The 15981-nt window shown below is 42.6% G+C and overlaps 1 protein-coding gene across 1 annotated transcript in view; it reads left to right on the top strand.

Moving 5' to 3' along the window:
• Positions 1-15981, top strand: part of LOC129842289 (low affinity immunoglobulin gamma Fc region receptor II-like) — a 34594-nt gene that overhangs the window by 12630 nt on the left and 5983 nt on the right. The window contains exons 3-4 of the mRNA XM_055910774.1: positions 8966-9241; positions 9405-9699. Of these exons, the coding sequence (XP_055766749.1) occupies positions 8966-9241; positions 9405-9699 (571 nt within the window). The remainder of the gene's footprint in view (positions 1-8965; positions 9242-9404; positions 9700-15981) is intronic.

Here is a 15981-nt window from a genome sequence, read left to right as displayed (position 1 = left end):
CGGGACCAGCCAGAGCCGTCCAGCCGGGACCAGCCAGAGCCGTCCAGCCGGGACCAGCCAGAGCCTTCCGCCAGCCAGGATCCGCCAGAGCCTTCCGCCAGCCAGGATCCGCCAGAGCCTTCCGCCAGCCAGGATCCGCCAGAGCCTTCCGCCAGCCAGGATCCGCCAGAGCCTTCCGCCAGCCAGGATCCGCCAGAGCCCTCCGCCAGCCAGGATCCGCCAGAGCCCTCCGCCAGCCAGGATCCGCCAGAGCCTTCCGCCAGCCAGGATCCGCCAGAGCCTTCCGCCAGCCAGGATCCGCCAGAGCCTTCCGCCAGCCAGGATCCGCCAGAGCCTTCCGCCAGCCAGGATCCGCCAGAGCCAGCCACTCAGGATCCGCCCCTCAGTCAGGTGCTACCCCTCAGTCAGGTGCTACCCCTCAGTCAGGTGCTAGCCCTCAGTCAGGTGCTAGCCCTCAGTCAGGTGCTAGCCCTCAGTCAGGTGCTAGCCCTCAGTCAGGTGCTAGCCCTCAGTCAGGTGCTACCCCTCAGTCAGGTGCTACCCCTCAGTCAGGTGCTAGCCCTCAGTCAGGTGCTAGCCCTCAGTCAGGTGCTACCCCTCAGTCAGGTGCTACCCCTCAGTCAGGTGCTACCCCTCAGTCAGGTGCTACCCCTCAGTCTGTTACTGCCCTTTGGAATAGTGGGATTGACATGGAGGGTGAATATTGGGAGGAGGCCACGGAAGCGGGGGTTGACTATGGTGGGGTGGGGACCACGACCAGCGCCAGAGCCGCCACCGTGGACAGACGCCCACCCAGACCCTCCCCTAGACTTTGTGCTGGTGCGCCCGGAGTTCGCACCTTAAGGGGGGGTTCTGTCACGTTCCTGACCTGTTTTCCTTTGTCATGTATTTGTTTTAGCTGGTCAGGGCGTGAGTTGGGTGGGTTGGTCTAGGTTTGATTTTCTATGTTGGGATTTTGTGTTCGGCCTGGTATGATTCTCAATCAGAGGCAGCTGTAGATCGTTTGTCCCTGATTGAGAATCATACTAAGGCAGCCAGGGTTTCACTTGTGTTTTGTGGGTGTTTGTTCCTGTGTCAGTGTTTGGGCCACACAGGACTGTTTTGGGTTAGTCACGTTTGTTGGTTTTTGTATTTTGTAGTGTTTGTTGTTTTTCCAATAAATAATGAATACTTACCAATCCGCATCTTGGTCCGATCCATGCTCCTCCTCGTCTGAGGAGGAGAACGACTACGACAGCCGCTACAGTAATTCACTATTATTTGGGTCTCTGTGCTTTTGGTTTGATAGTGTTCTAAGTTTTTTCCTTATAATTTTACAATCTGCATCAAACCAGTTGTCATCTGTCGTCTTTTTTGTTTAGTTTTTTTAGTCAATTTCAGTTGTGCTTCTTTTGCTATTTGCAATATATTGTTGATGTTTTTTACTCCTAGACTGATGCCTTCTTTACTGTGAGTGGATGTGTTATCCAGAAAGTTATCTAAGAGTGTTTGGATATTTTGTAAACACATTGTAAACATTAACAGTAAACATTACACTTACAAAAGTTCCAAAATAATGAAGATATTTCAAATGTCATATTATGTCTATATTCAGTGTTGTAACGATGTACAAATGGTTAAAGTACAAAAGGGAAAATACACAAACATAAATATGGGTTGTATTTACAATGGTGTTTGTTCTTCACTGGTTTCCCTTTTCTTGTGGCAACAGGTCACACATCTTGCTGCTGTGATGGCACACTGTGGTATTTCCCCAAATAGATGTGGGGGTTTATCAAAATTGGATTTGTTTTGGAATCCTTTGTGGATCTGTGTAATCTGAGGGAAACATGTGTCTCTAATATGGTCAGACATTTGGCAGGAGGTTAGGAAGTGCAGCTCAGTTTCCACCTCATTTTGTGGGCAGTGTGCACATAGCCTGTCTTCTCTTGAGAGACAGATCTGCCTTCGGCGGCCTTTCTCAAGAGCAAGGCTATGCTCACTGAGTCTGTACATGGTCAAATATTGATTTACTTTTGGGCAGTCAGTGGTCAGATATTCTGCCACTGTGTACTCTCTGCTCAGGGCCAAACAGCATTCTAGTTTGCTCTGTTTATTTGTAAATTCTTTCCAACGTGTCAAGAAATTATATTTTAGTTTTCTCATGATTTGGTTGAGTCTAATTGTGTTGCTGTCCTAGGGCTCTGTGGGGTCTGTTTGTGTTTGTGAACAGAGCCCCAGGACCAGCATGCTTAGGGGACTCTTTTCCAGGTTCATTTCTCTGTAGGTGATGGCTTTGTTATGGAAGGTTTGGGAATCGCTTCCTTTTTAGGTGGTTGTAGAATTTAACCGCTCTTTTATGGATTTTGATCATTATCGGCCTAATTCTGCATGCATTATTTGGTGTTTGCAGAGTCTCAATTTGGTGTTTGTCCCATTTTGTAAATTCTTGGTTGTGTCGATAACTGTATTTTTAGTTGTATGTGTCCTCCCCCAACAGGATGGTTGGTATGTTGAATTGTATGTTTGTTTTCATGGTATAGAATGATCCTTCTTGCCTTCTCTAAGATCGTTCACAGCTTTGTGGAAGTTACCTGCGGTGCTGATATTTAGGCCAAGGTATGTATAGTTTTTTGTGTGCTCCAGGGCAACGGTGTCTAGATGGAATTTGTATTTGTGGTCCTTGCGACTGGACCTTTTTTTGGAACACCATTATTTTTGCCTTACTGTCAGGGCCCAGAATCTGTGCAGAAGATCTAGGTGCTGCTGTAGGCCCTCCTTGGTTGGGGACAGAAGCACCAGATCATCACCAAACAGGAGACATTTGACTTCAAGTGGGGTGAGGCCAGGTGCTGCAGACTTTTCTAATGCCCGCGCCTATTCGTTGATATATATGTTGAAGAGGGTAGGGCTTCAGCTGCATACCTGTCTTACCCCACGGCCCTGTGGGAAGAAATGTGTGTGTTTTTTGCCAATTTTAACCGCACACTTGTTGTTTGTGTACATAGATTTTATAATGTCGTTTGTTTTTCCCCCAGCACCACTTTCCATCCGTTTGTATAGCAGACCCTCATGCCAAATTGAGTCAAAGGCTTTTTTGAAATCAACAAAGCATGAGAAGATTTTGCTTTTGTTTTGGATATGCGTGTTTGTCAATTAGGGTGTGCCGGGTGAATACGTGGTCTGTTGTACGGTAATTTGGTAAAAAGCCAATTTGACATTTGATCAATACATTGTTTTTGCTGAGTGAAATGCACAAGTCTGCAGAGGATTTTCCCAAGGTTACTGTTGACACATATCCCACAGTAGTTATTGGGGTCAAATTTGTCAACATTTTTGTTGATTGGGGTGATCAGCTCTTGGTTACAAATATTGGGGAAGATGCCAGAGCTGGTAATGATGTTAAGTTTAGTCAATTGGAATTTAATTTAGGATACCATCAACACCACAGGCCTTTTTGGGTTAGAGGGTTTGTATTTTGTCATTGAATGTAATTGGAGAATCCGGTGGGTTCTGGTAGTCTTTAATAGTTGATTCTGTCACAGCCTGATCTGTTTCACCTGTCTTGTGCTTGACTCCACCCTCCACCAGATGTCTTCCATTTGTCCTCATTATCTCCTGTGTACGCCTATCAGCGTGTTTTTCCGTTCTCCTGTTTCTCTGGTCCCTGTTTTCTACTCCTCCCGGTTCTGACCATTCTACAGGCCCTGACCACGAGCTAGTTGTCCTGTACCTACATAAGGTGTAGTATGGCATTTGCTGTATGATTGATGAGGATCTCCATATTGCAAATGTATGGTCCCTTACTAGATGTCAGCAAATGTTTTTAAAATAGGCCCCAGGGCCAGATCTTCCGGGAAGCCATCAAATTAACCTCTAATTCCTCCCAAACCCGGATCCGGGAGCACCCCATCAGTAAAAAAGCTGACTAGCATAGCCTAGCATAGCGTCACAAGTAAATACTAGCATCTAAATATCATTAAATCACAAGTCCAAGACACCAGATGAAAGATACACATCTTGTGAATCCAGCCATCATTTCTGATTTTTAAAATGTTTTACAGGGAAGACACAATATGTAAATCTATTAGCTAACCACGTTAGCAAAAGACACCACTTTTTTTACTCCACCATTTTTTTACTGCATCAGTAGCTATCACAAATTCGACCAAATAAAGATATAAATAGCCACTAACCAAGAAACAACTTCTTCAGATGACAGTCTGATAACATATTTATTGTATAGCATATGTTTTGTTAGAAAAATGTGCATATTTCAGGTATAAATCATAGTTTACCATTGCAGCCACCATCACAACTCTCACCAAAGCGACTAGAATAACTACAGAGAGCAACGTGAATTACCTAAATACTCATCATAAAACATTTCTGAAAAATACACAGCATACAGCAAATGAAAGACAAACATCTTGTGAATCCAGCCAATATTTCAGAAGTGTTTTACAGCGAAAACACAATATAGCATTATATTAGCTTACCACAATAGCCAGAAACACAACACCATTTACCAGCAGCAAAGGTTAGCGATCGTAACAAGCAAGCAAAAGATATATAATTTGACTAACCTTCATAAACTTCTTCAGATGACAGTCCTGTAACATCATATTACACAATGCATATAGGGTTTGTTCGAAAATGTGCATATGTAGCGGCACAAATCGTGGTTATACAATGTGAGTAGTGGCCAAACTTCAGGCAATCTGTCCGGCGCCATCTTGGAGAGGCACCTAATCTAATCGAAACTATTCATAAACTTGACTAAAAAATACAGGTTGGACAGCAAATGAAAGATACATTAGTTCTTAATGCAACCGCTGTGTAAGATTTTTTAAATTAACGTTACTGCGCATACAGCGTGCGCTAAAGCGAGACCGCACCGAAATTCATGGCGGAATTATTGTTTAACATTTGTCAACATAAATACGAATTAACAGCATAAAGACTTCTTACTATTTGACGAGCTTCCATCAGAATCTTGGGCAAGGTGTCCTTTCTCCAGAACAATCGTCTTTTGGTTCTTCTCCTGTAGTTCCTCTCCTGCTAACGCTATGTGCAGGAGAGGTGTCCAACTCGTGAAAGCACGTGACAAAGAAATTCCAGAAAATCGCAATAAACTGATATCAACTGCTATAAGTCGGTTTAAATTAACTACGTCATGATGTCTTTAACACCTATAACGAATAAAAACATGACCGGATATATCTAAAGGCCTGTAACCGGAGCGTTCTAGAGCCACAGCCAGATGTCCTCAATGCGTCAGAGCGAAGTGAAAAAAGTCCGGACACTTTGTTCCGAGGTCTTTTATAAGCTCTCAGTTCTGCCTAGCAACCCCATTTCAACTCTCACTATTCGCTGACACCCAGGGGAAGACGTATGCAGTGCATCTCAACCAATAGAAGACAGGCAGATTTATAAACAGATCTCAGAACAGCAAGAAGATTTCTGCATTCTCACATCCTCATAGGAAAAATGCTCTAACTCGAGTTATGTTTTACTCACAGATATAATTCAAACGGTTTTAGAAACTAGAGAGTGTTTTCTATCCAATAGTAATAATTATATGCATATTGAACGAGCAAGAATTGAGTATGAGGCAGTTTAATTTGGGAACGAAATTATTACAAAGTGCAAATAGCACCCCCTATTGAGAAGAAGTTTTAAGTATCTCGGAATTTCGGTTACCGTTTTATACATTTTTATGTATAAAGGGGGCTGAAAAATTGTAGTTTTTCTGCTGTTCCGGAAAATTCCACCAGATGAAGACTGGTTGCTTTTTTGCAAAATGTACAAAACATCGGCAATTGTGACGGGGCCATTTCTCCTAAACGGAAAAGACTTCGAAGACGAAACTGAAGGCGCTGTGAATTTTGGGCCTGCTCTGAAATATGTGATAGTTGGCTTCTAAACGAGTTGGACAAAGTGGGTTTGATGTCAGTTTGTATCAGTTTGGTGTCAGAATTATATCTTATTGACTGATGGATGCTGACTTGCTGGCTGACTTTTGTACATTTGCAATAAGTTTAAACAGTGATAAACCATCACCAAAATGACAGACTGAAATCAACACTAAAAATGGCATCACCATAATCTATAAGGCCGTGCCGAGTTCAATGAGATGCCCCACTTGTCCAAGCTCACTCTGTCTGAGGGCAGCGACTGTTCAAAAAAAGTAGGCCAAAAATAAAGCCTGGCCCTAAATTTCAGGTGTTTTTGGGTGACAGCGGCAGAACCGTTAGGATTTGAAGCACAATTCAACCTCAGGAACCTAAGGTCCTCCCGATCTGTGCAAACCTTGACCGTGTGGCATTAACCCATAAAAGGCTCCCAGTTAATCAGCTTTTGATACCAAGTGGTATTGAACTCCCTCACCTTTTCATCCTTCTGCATCGAACTGATCTCAGGTCGACCCTTAACTTTTTATGGCTGCAGGGGCAGTATTGAGTAGCTCTGATTAAGGGTGCCCATTTCAAACGGCCTCGTACTCAATTCTTGCTCGTACAATATGCATATTTTTGTTATTATTGGATAGAAAACACTCTCTAGTTTCTATAGCCGTTTGAATTATGTCTCTGAGTGAAACAGAACTCATTCTACAGCACTTTTCCTCCCAGTGAGTGAGATTTCAGAAATCTTGGCCTCTGGTTCCAGGTCAGTTTTAAAGTCCCTGTAAATCATATGAGGATACAAACACTGCCCACGCCTTCCTCTAGATGTCAGTAAGTGGTGACAATTTGAATGGAGTCGATTGCGCAATCAGGGCCTGTATAAAACGCCAAAGACCGGATGTACCGTTCTTTTGCTCCCTGCGCCTGACGCACGATGGACGTTGGACCTCCTCTCTTTCCAAGCTGTTGTTTAGCCAGTAATGTATCGCCGGTCATGTTTTTACTCGTTATAGGTGTTAAAAACATCATAAGGTAGTTAATTTAAACCGTTTTATAGCAATTTATATCCGTTTAGTGCGATTTTGAGGCATTTCTATGTGATGCAATTTGAAGCGCCGGGCACGTTTCGGGGTCCTGGTCGAACGTTAGTGGGCATTTCGACGGACAACAGGACATCTTTCGACCAAAAGAAGATTAGACCCAAGAAAGGATACATTGCCCAAGATTCTGATGGAAGATCACCTCATAGTAAGAAATATTTAAGATGATAAATCGTTGTTCTGTCGAAAAATGTTAAACGCATATTCCGCCATTTTGTTTGGTATAGCTTCGCTTGGCGAACCCTGTATTGCACAGTAAGGATAATTTTAGAAATGTAATTCAGCGATTGCATTAAGAACTAATTTGTCTTTCTATAGCTGTCCAACTTATATTTTTTTAGTCAAGTTTATGAATAGTTATCCATGAGACAAGATCACTGTGAAAGATGGCGCCCGACATTTTCAGGCTAGTTTTGCTAGTATTGTCATTGTATAACCACGTTTTTTTGTGGCTAAATATGCACATTTTCGAACAAACTCTAAATGTATGTTGTAATATGATGTTACAGGAGTGTCATCGGAAGAATTCTGAGAAGGTTCGTGAAAAAATTAATATATTTTGGCGATGATAACGATATCGCTCTCTTTGGCTTGAATCAATGCTCGGGTAACGTTTGCATATGTGGTATGCTAATATAACGATTTATTGTGTTTTCGCTGTAAAACACTTAGAAAATCTGAAATATTGTCTGAATTCACAAGATCTGTGTCTTTCCATTGCTGTGAGCTGTGTATTTTTAAGAAATGTTTTATGATTAGTAATTAGGTAATACACGTTGCTCTCTGTATTTATTCTAGTCGAGTTGTGATGGTGGGTGCAATTGTAAACTATGATTTATACCTGAAATATGCACATTTTTCTAACAAAACCTATCCTATACAATAAATATGTTATCAAACTGTCCTCTGATGAGGTTTTTTCTTGGTTAGTGGCTATCAATATCTTTATTTGGCCGAATTGGTTATAGCACCTGATGGAGTAAGAATTAGAAAAGTGGTGTCTTTTGCTAACGTGGTTAGCTAATAGATTTACATATTTTGTCTTCCCTGTAAAACATTTTAAAAATCTGAAATGGTGGCTTTATTCACAAGATCTGTATCTTTCATTTGGTGTCTTGGACTTGTTAATGTGTGAAAGTTAAATATTTAAAAAAAATATTTTTTTGAATTTCGCGCCCTGCACTTTGAGCTGGATGTTGTCATAGGTGTACCGATATCGGGCTTGCAGCCATAACAGGTTTAAGATCAGAGAACGAACACAGTGAGTTGTATTGTGATTGTGCCTCAGAGCATTATGGGGGTTCTATGTTTTGAGAAGCTTGGTGACATTGTTGGGTAGAGATTAAAAGTGAAGAGTGATAGTTGAGCATTATTCAATTCAAATTAGTTTTTTCAAATTACAGGAGACGCAGGAGGTATAATATGAATTGTTTTCTTAGTTTTAGAACTTAATTTTTGTGTCCAGTTGGTACAATTTATTTAAATTTGCCTTAGTAACTTCAGTAGCTAGCTAGCTACCAGCACAAGTGTGCAGTTTTCTCAGCCAGGTAGAATGGCCAACGCTGCGAAAAATTCTCTGGGAAAAGGTGCAGATTAAACAGCTAGAGAATGGCCTCTCTCTGATGTGTTTCAGGATCTCTGTTCCAATGCTGTCTGCCCCATTTACTTGAGACAATGCAACAATCTCTCTCTCTCTCTCTCTCTCTCTCTCTCTCTCTCTCTCTCTCTCTCCTCTCCTCTCCTCTCCTCTCCTCTCCTCCTCTCCTCTCCTCTCCTCTCCTCTCCTCTCCTCTCCTCTTCTCTCCTCTCCTCTCTACCTTCCTATCTCTCTCTCTCTCTCTCCTCTCCTCTCTACCTTCCCCTCTCTCTCTCTCCTCTCCTCTCTACCTTCCTCTCTCTCTCTCTCTCTCTCTCTCTCTCTCTCTCCTCTCCTCTCTATCTTCCTCTCTCTCTCTCTCAATCTCTCTCAATCTCTCTCAGATCTTTCTCTTCCAGCCTCTCTGAGCATCAGTCCTGACAGATCTCAGTTTTTTAAATTAGAGTCTCTCTCTCTGAGCTGTGAGGTTCAGGGGAACTCTACTGGATGGAGAGTGGTGAGGAACGCAGAAAGAGGAATCCTTACAGAGTGTAATACTGACTGGGGAAAAGAACAAGGGTCTTCATGCATTGTGTCACTAATACCATCAGACAGTGGAGTGTACTGGTGTGAGTCTGGGTCTGGAGAACACAGCAATACTGTCAACATCACAGTACCTGGTATGTCCACAAACACCATCTACTAATATTATAGTGTTTAGTGGTTCATCTGGTTTCAGATAGCTGATGTTATGTTTATATGTGATGTTTATATATTATATACAGCTGGAGCTGTGATCCTGGAGAGACCTGTTTATATATGATGTTTATATATTATATACAGATGGAGCTGTGATCCTGGAGAGCCCTGCCCTTCCTGTGACTGAGGGAGATTCTGTGACTCTGCGCTGCAGATATAAGAGAATTCCCTCTAACCTCACAGCTGATTTCTACAAAGATGGATCCCTCATCAGGACTGAGACTACAGGAGAGATGACCATCCCTGCAGTATCCAAGTCAGATGAAGGACTCTACAAGTGTACCAACTCTAAAGGTGAATCACCAGAGAGCTGGATGACTGTGACAGGTGAGAATATGAGAAGCCTTGACATTAAGATTATCTGGTTCTTCTTTACACTGTTAAGTGGTGCTGAAACCTGCATTATAAACTGGGTGGTTCTTCTTTACACTGTTAAGTGGTGCTGAAACCTGCATTATAAACTGGGTGGTTCTTCTTTACACTGTTAAGTGGTGCTGAAACCTGCATTATAAACTGGGTGGTTCTTCTTTACACTGTTAAGTGGTGCTGAAACCTGCATTATAAACTGGGTGGTTCTTCTTTACACTGTTAAGTGGTGCTGAAACCTGCATTATAAACTGGGTGGTTCTTCTTTACACTGTTAAGTGGTGCTGAAACCTGCATTATAAACTGGGGGGTTCTTCTTTACACTGTTAAGTGGTGCTGAAACCTGCATTATAAACTGGGTGGTTCTTCTTTACACTGTTAAGTGGTGCTGAAACCTGCATTATAAACTGGGGGGTTCTTCTTTACACTGTTAAGTGGTGCTGAAACCTGCATTATAAACTGGGTGGTTCTTCTTTACACTGTTAAGTGGTGCTGAAACCTGCATTATAAACTGGGTGGTTCTTCTTTACACTGTTAAGTGGTGCTGAAACCTGCATTATAAACTGGGTGGTTCTTCTTTACACTGTTAAGTGGTGCTGAAACCTGCATTATAAACTGGGTGGTTCTTCTTTACACTGTTAAGTGGTGCTGAAACCTGCATTATAAACTGGGTGGTTCTTCTTTACACTGTTAAGTGGTGCTGAAACCTGCATTATAAACTGGGTGGTTCTTCTTTACACTGTTAAGTGGTGCTGAAACCTGCATTATAAACTGGGGGGTTCTTCTTTACACTGTTAAGTGGTGCTGAAACCTGCATTATAAACTGGGTGGTTCTTCTTTACACTGTTAAGTGGTGCTGAAACCTGCATTATAAACTGGGTGGTTCTTCTTTACACTGTTAAGTGGTGCTGAAACCTGCATTATAAACTGGGTTCCAGTACTGAATGCTGTTTGGCTGGAAGCCGTGGTATATGTTTCTCATACATATATTTTTATAAAATAACTCTTCTTCTCATGACCTTCTCTCTCTCTCTCTCTCTCTCTCTCTCTCTCTCTGTCTCTCTGTCTCTCTGTCTCTCTCTCTATCTCTCTACTCCCTCCATCCTGTCTCTCTATTTATCTTTCTCCCACTCTCTCCACTCTACCCCCCCTCCTGTTTCTCTCTCTCTCTATTTCTCTCTATCAATTCAATTCAATTCAAGGGGCTTTATTGGCATGGGAGATATTAACATTGCCAAAGCAAGTGAGGTAGATATATATATATATATATATATATATATATATATATATATATATACAAAAGTTAAATAAACAATAAAAATGAACGGTAAACATTCTTTCAAAAGAATAAAGACATTACAAATGTCATATTATGTTTTTATACAGTGGTGTAACAATGTACAAATGGTTAAAGTACAAAAGGGAAAATAAATTAGCATAAATATGGGTTGTGTTTACAATGTAGTTTGTTCTTCACTGGTTGACCTTTTCTTGTGGCAACAGGTCACAAATCTTGCTGCTGTGATGTCACACTGTGATACTTCACCCAGTAGATATGGGAGTTTATCAAAATGGGATTTGTTTTAAAATTCTTTGTGGATCTGTGTAATCTGAGGGAAATATGTGTCTCTAATATGGTCATACATTGGGCAGGAGGTTAGGAAGTGTAGCTCAGTTCCCACCTCATTTTGTGGGCAGTGAGCACATAGCCTGTCTTCTCTTGAGAGCCATGTCTGCCTACGGCGGCCTTTCTCAATAGCAAGGCTATGCTCACTGAGTCTGTACATAGTCAAAGCTTTCCTTAAGTTTGGGTCAGTCACAGTGGTCAGGTATTCTACTCTCTGTTTAGGGCCAAATAATATTCTAGTCTGCTCTGTTTTTTTTGTTAATTCTTCCCAATGTGTAAAGTAATTATCTTTTTGTTATATTTTTGTTTTCTCATGATTTGGTTGGGTCTAATTGTGTTGCTGTCCTGGCGCTCTGTGGGGTGTGTTTGTGTTTGTGGACAGAGCCCCAGGACCAGCTTGTTTAGCCTCTAGCGTAAACTAGGGTACCAAACGGAAACGGAAATTTTCTCTGGCCCAGATCGTAGAATATGCATATAATTTACAGATTAGGATAGAAAACACTCCAAAGTTTCCAAAACTGTCAAAATATTGTCTGTGAGAAAAATAATATTTATTCTGCAAGTGAAATCCTGAGAAAAATTAACCCGGAAGTGATATTTAAAAAATGACATCTTTGTTTCCTAACCTCCATTTAAAGGGGTATCAACCAGATTATTTTTCCAATGGCCTCCTCAGGCTGTGACCAGGCTTTAGACATAGTTTCAGGCTTTTATTTTGAAAAGTTTGTGTGATTTTCTCAGAACTAGTCAGATGTCCTCTGAATAGTTCCTGTGCGTGAGAGGGGTAGCTCTCCATTTTCTTTTAATCTCTTATTGAATAGGTTACGGTCCAGTTGAAATATTATCGATTATGTTTGTTAAAAACAACCTAAGGATTGATTATAAAAAACATTTGACATGTTTCTACGACCATTACGGATACTTTTTGGAATTTTCGTCAGGGTGTTTTTGTGCTGGTCTTCCCTGAAATGTTGCATATCACGGGAGCTATTCGATGCTAATGCAGTACCTCACAGGAAGTTTTTGTGCAGTCAAGTCTGGAGTGAACCAAGGGCTGTATCTGTTCTTAGTTCTACATTTCTTGAATGGGGCATGCTTATTTAAGATGGTGAGGAAAGCACTTTTAAAGAACAACCAGTCATCCTCGACTGACGGGATGAGGTCAATAGCCTTCCAGGATATCCGGGCCAGGTCAATTAGAAAGGCCTGCTCACTGAAGTGTTTAAGGGAGCGTTTGACAGTGATGAGGGGTGGTCGTTTGATTGCGGACCCATAACGGATGCAGGCAATGATCGCTGTGATCGCTGTGATCCTGGTTGAAAACAGCAGAGGTGTATTTAGAGGGCAGGTTGGTCAGGATTGTATCTATGAGGGTGCCCATGTTTACAGATTTAGGGTTATGGATTTGGGGTTGTACCTTTATGTGAGATTAAGGGCATCTAGCTTAGATTGTAGGACGGCCGGGGTTTTAAGCATATCCCAATTTAGGTCACCTAGCAGTACTAACTCTGACGATAGATGGGGGGCAATCAATTCACATATGGTGTCCAGAGCACAGCTGGGAGCTGAGGGGGGTCTATAACAAGCGCCAACAGTGAAGGACTTATTTCTGGAGAGATGGATCTTTAAAAGTAGAAACTTGAACTGTTTGGGCATAGACATGACAGAACTCTGCAGGCTCTCTACTGTAGATTGCAATTCCGCCCCCTTTAGCAGTTCTGTCTTGACGGAAAATGTTGTAATTGGGGATGGAAGTTTCTGCATTTTTTGTGGCTTTCCTAAGCCAGGATTCAGACACGGCTAGGACATCAGTGTTGGCGGAGTGTGCTAAAGCAGTGAGTAAAGCAAACTTAGGGAGGAGGCTTCTAATGTTACTTCACAGGAGAGCCATTTAAACATAAACTTGCATTTTTGGGGAGAAATGTAGTGAAGCTGCATAAGTGTTTCTCTCCACTTTCTGGAGGATCAAGTTCTGAAATCAGTGGAATTGGAGTATGATAGATAAAGAGATGGAGAAAACACCTGTCTCCGGATTACATCTTCAAACTAAAGGCAACTGTGGCATCAGTGACAGGGAGATGCGTCCACCATGCATGATGATGTATATGGGTAAGATAGTCTAGCAAGCTACATTTTCAGATATGACATGTTTCTCATTTTGACAGAAAGTGGTTTCATTTCAAGCTAAAGTGTACTGTTAGCTAGCTAGCTATATGTCTTAAGCTAACGTGTACTGTTAGCTAGCTAGCTATATGTCTTAAGCTAACGTGTACTGTTAGCTAGCTAGCTATATGTCTTAAGCTAAAGTGTACTGTTAGCTAGCTAGCTATATGTCTTGAACTAAAGTGTACTGTTAGCTAGCTAGCTATATGTCTTAAGCTAAAGTGTACTGTTAGCTAGCTAGCTATATGTCTTAAGCTAACGTGTACTGTTAGCTAGCTAGCTATATGTCTTAAGCTAAAGTGTACTGTTAGCTAGCTAGCTATATGTCTTAAACTAAAGTGTACTGTTAGCTAGCTAGCTATATGTCTTAAGCTAAAGTGTACTGTTAGCTAGCTAGCTATATGTCTTAAGCTAACGTGTACTGTTAGCTAGCTAGCTATATGTCTTAAGCTAACGTGTACTGTTAGCTAGCTAGCTATATGTCTTAAGCTAAAGTGTACTGTTAGCTAGCTAGCTATATGTCTTAAACTAAAGTGACATTATTATTCACATCCCAGAGACGTTATTATTCAAATCCCAGAGACGTTTATATAGCACTGTGCCATGCCAGGGGATGGTCTGGTTAATATAGCACTGTGCCATGCCAGGGGATGGTCTGGTTAATATAGCACTGTGCCATGGGATGGTCTGGTTAATATAGCACTGTGCCAGGGGATGGTCTGGTTAATATAGCACTGTGCCAGGGGATGGTCTGGTTAATATAGCACTGTGCCATGCCAGGGGATGGTCTGGTTAATATAGCACTGTGCCATGGGATGGTCTGGTTAATATAGCACTGTGCCATGCCAGGGGATGGTCTGGTTAATATAGCACTGTGCCAGGGGATGGTCTGGTTAATATAGTACTGTGCCATGCCAGGGGATGGTCTGGTTAATATAGCACTGTGCCATGCCAGGGGATGGTCTGGTTAATATAGCACTGTGCCATGGGATGGTCTGGTTAATATAGCACTGTGCCATGCCAGGGGATGGTCTGGTTAATATAGCACTGTGCCATGGGATGGTCTGGTTAATATAGCACTGTGTCATGCCAGGGGATGGTCTGGTTAATATAGCACTGTGCCATGGGATGGTCTGGTTAATATAGCACTGTGCCATGGGATGGTCTGGTTAATATAGCACTGTGCCATGCCAGGGGATGGTCTGGTTAATATAGCACTGTGCCATGGGATGGTCTGGTTAATATAGCACTGTGTCATGCCAGGGGATGGTCTGGTGAATATAGCACTGTGCCATGGGATGTTCTGGTTAATATAGCACTGTGTCATGCCAGGGGATGGTCTGGTTAATATAGCACTGTGCCATGCCAGGGGATGGTCTGGTTAATATAGCACTGTGCCAGGGGATGGTCTGGTTAATATAGCACTGTGCCATGCCAGGGGATGGTCTGGTTAATATAGCACTGTGCCAGGGGATGATCTGGTTAATATAGCACTGTCTCATGCCAGGGGATGGTCTGGTTAATATAGCACTGTGCCATGCCAGGGGATGGTCTGGTTAATATAGCACTGTGTCAGGGGATGGTCTGGTTAATATAGCACTGTGCCATGCCAGGGGATGGTCTGGTTAATATAACACTGTGCCATGCCAGGGGATGGTCTGGTTAATATAGCGCTGTGCCATGCCAGGGGATGGTCTGGTTAATATAGCACTGTGCCATGCCAGGGGATGGTCTGGTTAATATAGCACTGTGCCATGGGATGGTCTGGTTAATATAGCACTGTGTCATGCCAGGGGATGGTCTGGTTAATATAACACTGTGCCATGGGATGGTCTGGTTAATATAGCACTGTGTCATGCCAGGGGATGGTCTGGTTAATATAACACTGTGCCATGGGATGGTCTGGTTAATATAGCACTGTGCCATGCCAGGGGATGGTCTGGTTAATATAGCACTGTGTCATGCCAGGGGATGGTCTGGTTAATATAGCACTGTGCCATGGGATGGTCTGGTTAATATAGCACCATGCCAGGGGATGGTCTGGTTAATATAGCACTGTGCCATGGGATGGTCTGGTTAATATAGCACCATGCCAGGGGATGGTCTGGTTAATATAACACTGTGCCATGGGATGGTCTGGTTAATATAGCACCATGCCAGGGGATGGTCTGGTTAATATAGCACCATGCCAGGGGATGGTCTGGTTAATATAGCACTGTGTCATGCCAGGGGATGGTCTGGTTAATATAGCACTGTGTCATGCCAGGGGATGGTCTGGTTAATATAGCACTGTGCCATGCCAGGGGATGGTCTGGTTAATATAGCACCGTGCCAGGGGATGGTCTGGTTAATATAGCACCATGCCAGGGGATGGTCTGGTTAATATAGCACTGTGCCATGCCAGGGGATGGTCTGGTTAATATAGCACTGTGCCATGCCAGGGGATGGTCTGGTTAATATTGCACTGTGCCATGCCAGGGGATGGTCTGGTTAATATAGCACCAT

Source organism: Salvelinus fontinalis, unplaced genomic scaffold (genome assembly GCF_029448725.1).
Source record: "Salvelinus fontinalis isolate EN_2023a unplaced genomic scaffold, ASM2944872v1 scaffold_0030, whole genome shotgun sequence".
NCBI classification, from domain to species: domain Eukaryota; kingdom Metazoa; phylum Chordata; class Actinopteri; order Salmoniformes; family Salmonidae; genus Salvelinus; species Salvelinus fontinalis.
The sequence above is the reverse complement of the archived record's forward strand: the minus strand, read 5'-3'. Positions and strand labels throughout refer to the sequence as shown.